The 10800-nt window shown below is 36.1% G+C and overlaps 2 protein-coding genes and 1 long non-coding RNA gene across 3 annotated transcripts in view; all 3 read right to left on the bottom strand.

The window, feature by feature from the left end:
* LOC143910915 (uncharacterized) overlaps positions 1–10800 on the bottom strand; it is a 95160-nt gene that overhangs the window by 34433 nt on the left and 49927 nt on the right. The window lies entirely within an intron of this gene.
* Positions 1–10800, bottom strand: part of Trs33 (trafficking protein particle complex subunit Trs33) — a 58967-nt gene that overhangs the window by 2259 nt on the left and 45908 nt on the right. The window lies entirely within an intron of this gene.
* Positions 1638–9475, bottom strand: FBXO11 (F-box protein 11). The gene is made up of 12 exons (XM_077429526.1): positions 9379–9475; positions 7898–8132; positions 7651–7818; positions 6614–6818; positions 6317–6515; positions 5672–5896; positions 5232–5476; positions 4323–5150; positions 3924–4104; positions 3690–3837; positions 3519–3617; positions 1638–3444 (listed from the first exon to the last, which is right to left on the bottom strand). Exons 1-12 carry the CDS (start codon positions 9473–9475, stop codon positions 3315–3317), a joined length of 2760 nt encoding a protein of 919 aa, XP_077285652.1. The 3' UTR covers positions 1638–3314.

Here is a 10800-nt window from a genome sequence, read left to right as displayed (position 1 = left end):
TATTATACATATGTACGTATTTGTATACGTATACATATACACACACATATATATATATATATATCAGAACAAAACAGTGAACATTGCTTCTCGATACTGCCATTTCCATCACTTGAAGTATATTATATTTACTTGGGCAATTAATCAAATTAAAGTTATAATTACTATCTGTGGTTTTATTGGCAAAGTCAGTAAGGTCAAATTATATACAATATAATTTTACTGTGCGATACATATATATTAAATTCATAATATATATGAAAAAATAAGATAATATGTATGTATATTATGTTTACATTCAATTTAACGAAATCGTTTGTATTTCGAAAACGACAAGAATAATTTCATAAATTAGATGTTGTTATGGATACGTTCACAATACGGATACATAGTGAGATCCGTAAAAATAATAACCATACACGTTATGTTTACATATGTTCTGCGATCTCGTACATTAACTATTTTCAGTCATTCTTATAAAACTTTAAAAAGTTATCGCCTTAATATTGTAAAAAATGTCTCAAATAATAATTAAAAATAATAATAAGTAATAAATAAAATATATTAGGACTATCATTTTTTTACTATGGAAGATCGATATGGAACATAATAATAATAAAATAAACGGTTGTTCTGCGTTACCTTAATATCAAAATCTTAATTATAACTTTATATTCGAGCAAATGAATCTACGATCTGACACTTTCTGACAGCAAAATGAATCGAAGCAATTTTGATGACAGATACTGTACTTCTTTTTAAATAGCAATTATTGTAATCTTGTTTTGAAATTGATTTAACATAATTTTAAGAATACAAAAATAAAGTATAATTAATACAAAATGCAAAATACATACAGTAAAACCTCAGATCTTAAACACTTCACTCAGGATCAACTTAACAGACAATTTTTGAGTATCAAATTGATTAAATAAGATCAACATAATAAATAGTATTAATTTATATATGCATATATAATACAATTCTTTTGTACTGTACGATAAAATAAAAATATTCATAATTTATACGATTTTTATACCAATATACAAAATTGTATCGAGGTTTTACCGCAAATTTTATAAAAGGTTTAACAATATCGAATCGTACTGAACGATGTCTGAAAGTGAAGTTGATTTAATGTTTCGTTTTTAATTGTAGAAAGATAAAATAAAAAAAATATATGTATATCGATAAATTTAATATCTTACTTAATTTATTAATACTTTAGCAGTGTAATTTAAATAAATCGTCCTTATAAGAATTGAATCTGACGTTTCATCATTTCAGAGAGATAGAGAGAGCGAACTGTTAAATGCACAATCATTTTTCCTTATTAAATTTAACTTTATTCAAAAATAAAAATAATAAGTATCGAAATTGCGATAGAAAACGTTGCTTTGCGTGGTTTTGCTTTTTTATGCTTTTAAAACGAAAACACTAACGACTAATGAGTTATATGAAAAAGCTATGGAATATTGCAATGATCAATGCCCGACGAATGTTCTTATAATGCACTTAATATATATATATAATATATATACAGAAAGTTGTGATAATATATAATAGGTTTAAAAACACTTAAAGCAAAATTTAACTTTTGCTGATTAGAATAAGTATGTTTCATTGTTATTTTTTTTACGAAATCTCATATTTGTGACGAAAAATAAATAGAAATTTTTCAAGCGGTTCAACAAACTCATTTAAATTTATACACATTGATAAAAACATATTTTTTCTTCATCAAAAAAACTTACACACAAACATGACTGATTATTTATTTCCTTTCAAACGAATTCCGCGATTACTTAGAAAATATTTTTATCTAGCCTAACTTGGTCTGTATGCCACCTGCTTCAGAGAAATGATCAACCAAATTGTGAATACACCAAAGACTTCTAGACTAGTCCAACATCAATATATTGCCTAATATTGTGCGAGTTAAACGGAGATTCCTCTAAATTAATTAAAATCATATGTAAAAATACATAAAACGTACACAAGTGGCACTGATGAGGTTTTTCTTCTTGAAAACGATGTAGTTTCATTCAACTACACACAATGGATTTACTTTGATAAATTTAGAATTAATAAAAAATTTTAACTAGTTGGCAAAACATTTTTCTAAACATACGTTCTAAAATCCTGCATGACAATCGAGGACATGTGCTTCTTGAGTTTTTTTTTTGCAATATAATGTAGTCAGTTAAATCACATACAAGAACCTCAAAAGACGATATAATTCTGATTAACAGATAAGTTTGAAGTACATATTTTACATTTTTATTTTGAAGAAAAAAAAACAATCACATAAAAATGGTAATGGAATTACCCAACAAGAATAATAATCATATAAATGACTCATACAAACTCTAATTATTAATCAAAATAAACTCAATATGTATTACCTTGATATAAAGTCAATTTCCAGAGCAATTTTTATATGATTTTTTTCTTCACAATATGTACCGCAGACTATCCCCTATTGACAACAAATACAAAAAGGTTCATTGAGTATATCCTCTATATGTCCATTGATTTGTCATGACCAATACCAACAATTCAATTTAAAATTTCATCCTACACAGTTAGGCCTATACCGATCAAGAGCATTTTTCACAACGACAACGTTCAAAATCAGCTGCAAAATGTTCGAGTTTATTAATGGGGCGGGGGCGGGGGCAGATACCGCAAAATAATCCATATTTCACATGTTCATTACAAAAAAAATATGTCGTCATTTTACAGCACCGCCAGTAGATGTGACACCAAATACATATTGGCAGCGTTAGTGAATTCGCATTTAATTACAATAAATAGGCCAATATTATCATCATTCACTTTATAACTCTATTCACACACTGGCAGTCTCGTATATTCAAAACAAATCACATTATTATTCTTTTAGATTATAAAATCACATTTCAAATTCCATCACATATGCTATACAGTTCCTTGAGTTCAAAGAACAAATTGGGATATATATGTATTACACACATCATTAATATATATATATGTAATCCCCGTTTATATTGCTGTAGGACTGCCATCGACAATTAAACTATATAGAATAATATTTTTGATATATATTTATGTACAATATTAAATTAGAAAAAACACAACTTATATAGAGAATGTTCTGTTTAACACATATGCATCCATCATCAGCAATAGTTTTAAATAAACAACCACTCTAAATGTACAAACAAACACTTACACATGAAACGAACACACAGAAACGAACCATGAGATGCAAATAGTATGTGAGAAAGGGGAGTATGGGGAGGATGGGTAAGGGAGGGAGAACGGTGCGAGATTCAGTTGACCATGAGCGTGTGGGATTCCATAGGCGCGGCGGAATCATACAGCGTGTCTGTATCTTGGGTCGGCTCTCCTTGTAACTGGCACTGGTTCGACAACGTCCCTGCACCACAGTCACAGAAAAACCTACAAATATAAACCGTTTAAGTACTGAATTTTTTACTTTTCAATCACCATCAAGTTACAGTAATAAAGCATACCTATCATGTCTTATAAATTCTACATCATGGCCAGCGTGACAAGTTTTAATACAATTTACACATATAGCATTGCGATCTGTTGTGTTGCATGTTTGACATCTAAAAATAATCAAAACACAAATAAGTACTTGAGAATAAAAATGATTAAAAACAAAAAGTATGAACACCTACCTGTAAAAATCGTGCATTGGGAAGGAAGTATAAGACGATATTTTATATAAACATTGTCCACCGCCGACAGCTTTTTCCACTGCATCTTGATTAGAGAATATTTTATTACCGCGTACCATCGGCGAAACTCCAGACGCCAAGCACAAACCTTTGAATAAATTATGAATTAAAACATTGCAAAAATTTAATGTTAAATTTCTTATCGTGGGTATATTTTAATGCACGCGCATGTACCTCCAAATCTATTGTTAAATATTTGATTGTGTTCGAGCGTTGCTGTGGCGTTGTTCGTGATCTCAACACCTGCGGCTAGTCCGTCGAAGATTCGATTCCGTCTCAACACCGGATGACTTTGAGTAGATATAAGAACTCCAGCTTGAGCATTTCGAAATATATCATTCTCCTCCAACACGCCCTGAAACATTACACAAAAATTGAATGCAATTATTAGTAATTCAAGAAACATGACACTCAATTGCATACACAAAAACAATTTAGTAATTTAACAATTGTTTTGACAAAGAAAATAAATAATATTAGTGTAATAATTTTCACTATGTATGATCGGAACTGGAAGATTAAATTACTTGAAAATTAATATGTAAGAATTTTAGAAAGGCGAAGTAAACCCACCTTTCCACTATTAAATATGCAGATTCCCCCATCTCTACCGTCAAATATTTTATTTCTTTTAAGGGTAGGATTGGAATCTGTCTTAATCCAAACACCAGCCATTGCATTATCGAAAATTTCATTCTGCTCCAATAATCCAAGTCCTCCATTATAAACTAAAACACCACCATTTTGACCGCCCCAAATTTTATTTCCCTTAATAACAGGATTGCTTCCCGTTCGTATTTGAACACCAGAATACAGATGATTGAATATATCGTTGTCTTCGAGTTTTCCATGACCGTTGTCATAGAAATAAACACCAACTTGCTTGCCAGAATGAATACGATTGCGTCTCAAAACAGGCGTTGAACCGGTCGTGATCCAAACACCAGCCAATGTGTTTGCATACACCTCATTCTCTTCAATCAGTCCCTGGCCTTTCTCGTGCACGTAAATTCCACCATGTTGACCATGGTGGATTTTATTGTGCCTAACGATAGGATCACTGTTGGTCCGAATCTGGATACCGGCAAGGGCATTTCCATATATGTTATTATGCTCAATGAGTCCTCGGCCTTCGCCGAAAATATAAACCCCACCCTGATGGCCGTTGTATATTTCGTTTCGTCTGATCGTTGGATTGCTGTTAGATGTGATCCAAACGCCGGCGAAATTATTAGAATGTATTTTATTATCTATAAACTGTCCTAAACCAGACTCGTGAACATAAATTCCACCAGTTTGGCCATGATGTATTTCACAATGTACTACAGTTGGATTTGCACCAGCTTTTACTTCGAATCCAGCTATACGATTATTATGAATATCATTAGCTTCAAAATAGCCCTGTAACAAATATATATAGTTTAATACATTTAACATCGCAAATTGAATAAAAAAAAAAAAAATTTTAAACAAAGGCAATACCATTCCATTTTCAAACGTGAATATTCCTACATCTCTACCATGGTGTATGTGATTCCGACGCATGATAGGATTGGCAAAATTCTTAACCCAAATTCCAGCTAGTGCATTCCGAGATATTTCATTGTCTTGATAAGCTCCTTGCGCATAGTCAGTTACATACAAACCAACGTTTTCACAATCACTTATATCACAATGCTTAATAACAGGATTGGCTCCGGATCCACTCACACATACAGCCGCTCCGACTGGAAAAATTAAAATACATTAAATTAACGAGTTCTGAATTAAGAGTGGCTGAGTGAATACTTAAAACGTAATTTATTATCAGTCAAGTTTATCGTTTTGCAAGTATGTGTTCAAAATTATGTTAAAACTTCTGGCAGTACAAAAAGCGACACACATTAACATGAAAATATGTACTATTACTACATGCTACTCACCGACACTCGCACTGCGAATAATACAATGATCTATAGTAGGACTGCAATTATCCGACACCTCGAGACAATAGTGCTTGTGATGTTGCATCGTCGACGTAACATCGGGTGAAAACTTCAGCGTGAGATGGCCTGCATAAGCTCGTTTTGCACCATCAGAAAAGGTAAGCGTACTTTCAGATTCACGTTCTAGTATTACTGATTCTGCTACATTTCCTGGAGCACAACCTGCAAGCGAAAGATTTATAAGAAAAATAAACAACAATATTTTGAATACAATTAAAGAGGCCTGAAGATATAAAACATATAGAATAGATTTCATTTAAGCTATCTATACAGCAGAATTCAAACTTTGAATCTCAATTTATCGGCAAGCTTTGTGAACCTCTAATATTAAACATGATTCTTATTGGTCAGAGCATCTTAACTAACAAATAAGAATATTTGCCATACTGCCAACAGCAATAAAATATAGTCCTACCAATAAACAACAAAGAGGTACATAAAAGCTGTCACCATGAGAATAATCAAAAACAAAAATAATACAAAAGCAATCTTGCAAATGTAAATCGATCTTTACTCAAACAAAAAGTTAAGGAAATGTAAATATCACAAACAATGACTATTTTAATTATGAACAACAATTACCTATAAGTTGAATATCGGAATCAATGGCAAGACATTCTTCTTGATATAGTGCAGCATGAAGGAATATAAGAGCTGGACGTGGGGGAGCGCAATCAATGGGACTTCCTGTTGACCCACAAATTGCACCCTCTGAGCTTCCACTGCCACTACCCGATACACTTACGCTATTAGCCCTCTCCTCTACAAATTCCAACGCGGCCTAAATACATAAACATAACAATACATTAGAAAAATTAACAAATGACAAAGATTCCAATACAATACAAGACTTGTATTCTACAATACAAGATTCCTCACCCGAATAGTATCAAAGTATTTAATGTGAGAGTCTGGCGAGTGGGTATAACCAGGACGAACGTGTACACCTCTGTACAACTGACGAAAACTGTCCTTCCATGGGTTATCCGCTTCACAGTCATCGGGTGACATAAATTCGAATTGACACGGCGCTGGATGAATCAACGGTAAGTCATATTCAAATACGCTTTGATACAGACTTTTCCTATAAAAAAAAGCAAGTGGTATTTTATTTAAAATGATCTCTTATATACTTATTATTTCTTTAGCTACACTTTCATTTAACTACATTTTTTCACCCTTGTATGCTCTGACATTTTCAGGTACCATGTGAGCTATTCTAACTCAAGTCTTCAATCTGCAGTTTTTAACATACCTCACTCATTGCCATCCTAACTTCTTTATTTGATTACCTTGATCATATTTTACACATTCATATAAAAATCTCTTATCATTTTTGGGTCTAAAACTAACATTCAATACTTATTTTTCATACCCACAGATGATTATTACCCATATTGTCGAAAGCTTTATGTATCATATGACAAAATATCTAATCTGAATAAGAGATTTACTCTCTCAGTTATATTTAATATTACTATCATCCTTATTTATATTTCTTCATCTTTAGTTATGGTAATGATTTAGCTCAAATACATGTTATATTTATATATGATTTCAGTTAATAATTAAACTTTTATAGTAAATTGTTTACAATAGCCAAACTTTGACATATTATAAACTAAAATTTTCATAATACTACATGAAATCATATTTTCAATTTGATATGCAGCATATGTACTTATGATAACTACAATTAATTTCAACAATTGGTTCCCTACAGTTATTCTATCATATCCATCCATGTTTGCAATGTTAAAAGTTCACATACAAAACGGAAAAGCTCATCATTCTTTGATTTAATCACTTTTTCTACATAAATGCACTTCCAAATTTCACACTGACTCAACTGATTCTACAGTGTAAATGAAGTAATGAAAAAGATGTCAACTTTAATCAAACAAGATGAAACATACCAAAGTTCTGTATCGTTGGCAATTGTGTTAAATCTTTTGCAGACTTGCGCAACACGGCACAAATCCTGTTCGGCCAGATATGACAAAATGCATAGTAAAACTTCATCGGGCAATTCGTATTGTAAATACTGAGATACATTATACGCGTCGACTCCTTGTGATATGGATCTGCAAATTGAATATTCGAAATCAACATCACGCGAACAATAAAACACAACATTTGATCGAAAGTGTTCGGTGTACTGACGTCCGTGGCCTTTTCCGTGCCGGTAACATGCACGAACTGGAGCCACTGGCTTCGTGGTGTGAAGGTGGAGATTTGCGACGGAGGTCATAGGGATTGTGGTGCCCCGGACCACCCGTGGACGCCGTGGCTCCCGCACCACCCCCTGCAGCGCTGCTGGAAGCGGCCGCTGCTACCGTGCTGCTACTGCTGATGATTGGCGGAATGTTGTTTTGACAAGGCGGCTCACATGGTTCCGCTATAAGAACACATAAACAGGTCAGCATTAAGGTTCAGGTGGAGTGACTCACGTTAAAATACAAATTAAATTTCTAGCATGTACACATTATGTATGAGTCATCATTAAATTAGTATTGTATTAGGTATTTACAGTGAAAGTTAGAACTTTTGCTCTAGGTCTCATTTCATTAACTATGTAATGTTTATTATTTTTTTTAATAAAAACCTTTCCTGTACTTAATGCTGCGATTATTTTAACTGAACCATTCATCAACAGAATTTTACACAAAAATATTTTTAATTTTGAGATTTCTTTTGTTATGATGGGGGAAATAAATGAATTTGATGTTTCTTTTAATACACTGAAACAGAAACATTTCTACATATGGTAATGTTTTAAAAAATATATTTTACGTTTAAGATGCAATGACTCATCAACGAGGTACATAAATTACATGGCACATTTTGTGTGAAGAAAATTTTACAAATCATATAATTTACACTAGACGGATTAGTTCTAAAATATGATGAAAAAGATTGCAATATGTCTATGTATATATGATGTGTATAAATATATATATATATATATATATATATATATATATATATATATATATATATATATATATATATATATATATATATATATATATATATATATATATATATATATATATATATTTATACACATCACACTATATAGTCTGAGTTTGATACTCAAGTATGTTCGATAATAGAAGGAATACTTTTATATGCAGTATGTGGGGGCGAGGGGGGGGGGGGAAGTAAAGCAATAAATTAAAATACAATACTGAACATAGGGGCACAAAGGTTTTTATAGGATTTAAATTTTATAACATTAAATTTAAGTGGCCAATAACTGTAAACAGAGCCAACAACTATGCATTTTTGAACATACTAATTAGGTACATACACGATCTTGGGTGCCAAAATCGAAGTTGATGTAAGTATACTGGTGTGTTTTTTTTTACAGAACAAGGTGTACCAACTAAACGAACGACGATCGTATCAATGATGCGTTGTTTTGGAGTGTCGAGTTGACATAACCAAAGTGTGACATACGCCTTTTGGGGGGCGAACGATGATGGGATGATGCATACATGGGTCGAAAGGAGACAAAGGGATGGGGTAAATGGGGGGAGCGCATTATGCAAATGCGATGGTTGGTGGTGGTGGTGGTGGTGGTGGTGGTGGTGGTGTTGGGGTGTGGGTGCGGGTGCGGGTGGTAGTATTGGTAGTCGTACCTGAATGGGCCCTGTTGGGAAGCGGCAGCCTGGAGGCCCCCTTCCTGCGGGAGCGCCGCACGTAGGATCGCGCGCTGGAGAACGTGGCGCTCGGCATCTGGCGGGCGCGGCCTGCGGGCTGCTGCGGGGAAGGGGGCGGCGGCGGGGGTGGCGGAGGCGCGTGCGGGGCGCGGTGGGGGTGCGGGTGCGCGGGCGCGGGGTTGGGCAGCGGCGGCAGGGGGGGCGCGGGGGCGGGGGCGGGCGCGGGCGCGGGCGCAGGCGCAGCGAGTGCGGCGGGCGCTGCGGCGGCGGCCTCCAGCGCACTAGCGTGTTGGCGCTCGGCCGCGTCTCTCGGAGGCCATGCGCGCGCCAGGCAGCGGCGGCGGGGGGGGCGGCGGCGGAGCGGGGCGGGCGGCGGCGGAGCCCCTCTCCCTCTCACCCACCTCTCCGCTCTCCCACCTCCACCTCCTCCACCTCCTCCACCGCCTCCACCGCCTCCACCGAGCACCTCGACCTCGACCGACACCGACAACTCGGCCCGCGTATCTTCGCGCACGATCGTCGACCGAGGCTGTCGCTGTCGCTTTCGCTGCCGCTGTCACCGTCGCCACCACTGCTCGCCCACTCGACGACAATCACAGAAACAGTCACAGTCACAGTCACAGCCGGTCTCAGTCTCAGTCTCAGTCTCGGTCTCGGTTTCGGTCTCGGCGCCGATCCCAAGAGCGCCCGACCCCGATGCCGACACCGACAGCCGACAGCCGACAGCCGATGCACATACATACATACACACACGCACACACACACACGCGCGCATACACCGACACCGCTCCACCTCCACACATACACGCGCCGAACGCACCCACCGACGACGATCGCCACCCGAGCGCCTGCACGCCCCTGTATACCGACCCCTATATGTGTATGTATACGGGTTTGGTGCAAGCGCTCGACAATCACCAGACAGACTGAACGACAGATAAACTTACTTACTTGCTAGGTTATTCTCCGACCCCATGTCTTCTCGCTTGCTTTTCAACTCGCTTGTTAGAAGTAAGCTAGAGTATAATGCGATTGTGTGGAGTCCGCATGAAGCAAACTACTCTCTTATTATCGAAAAAGTGCAAAAAGCATTTCTTCGTTTTCTATATAGAAAAAGAGTTTGGGTATTACCCATATCTCTATCCTACTCCTTTCCTTTTGGGCATGCTTGTGTATAATTCCCTTGAACTTCGGAGAAACTTCTCGTTAATTCATTTCGTTCTCCAGCTACTGCATGGTAATACGTCATGCCCGTTGTTGCTGGAACAGTTGGAACTTTATGTACCTAATAATTATGTGCGTGGTACATATCATAATTTAATGGTTGTACCTCCTGCTCGCACAGTTCTTTTTCGAATGGCTCCTATACCTAGAGCTATTCGACTTCTCAATGAAATCGTT

This window comes from Arctopsyche grandis, chromosome 4 (genome assembly GCF_051622035.1).
Source record: "Arctopsyche grandis isolate Sample6627 chromosome 4, ASM5162203v2, whole genome shotgun sequence".
Classification (NCBI taxonomy): domain Eukaryota; kingdom Metazoa; phylum Arthropoda; class Insecta; order Trichoptera; family Hydropsychidae; genus Arctopsyche; species Arctopsyche grandis.
This window is presented reverse-complemented; position numbering and strand designations above follow the sequence as displayed.

Excerpts from the sequence above, each read along its gene's own strand:
- FBXO11 (XM_077429526.1), bottom strand. The coding sequence starts at position 9,475 with ATGCCGAGCGCCACGTTCTCCAGCGCGCGATCCTACGTGCGGCGCTCC. Across the intron at positions 6,516-6,613 it reads AATACTTTGATACTATTCGG|GCCGCGTTGGAATTTGTAGA; the intron begins GTGAGGAATCTT and ends TTATGTATTTAG. Across the intron at positions 4,105-4,322 it reads GCATATTTAATAGTGGAAAG|GGCGTGTTGGAGGAGAATGA; the intron begins GTGGGTTTACTT and ends GTAATGTTTCAG.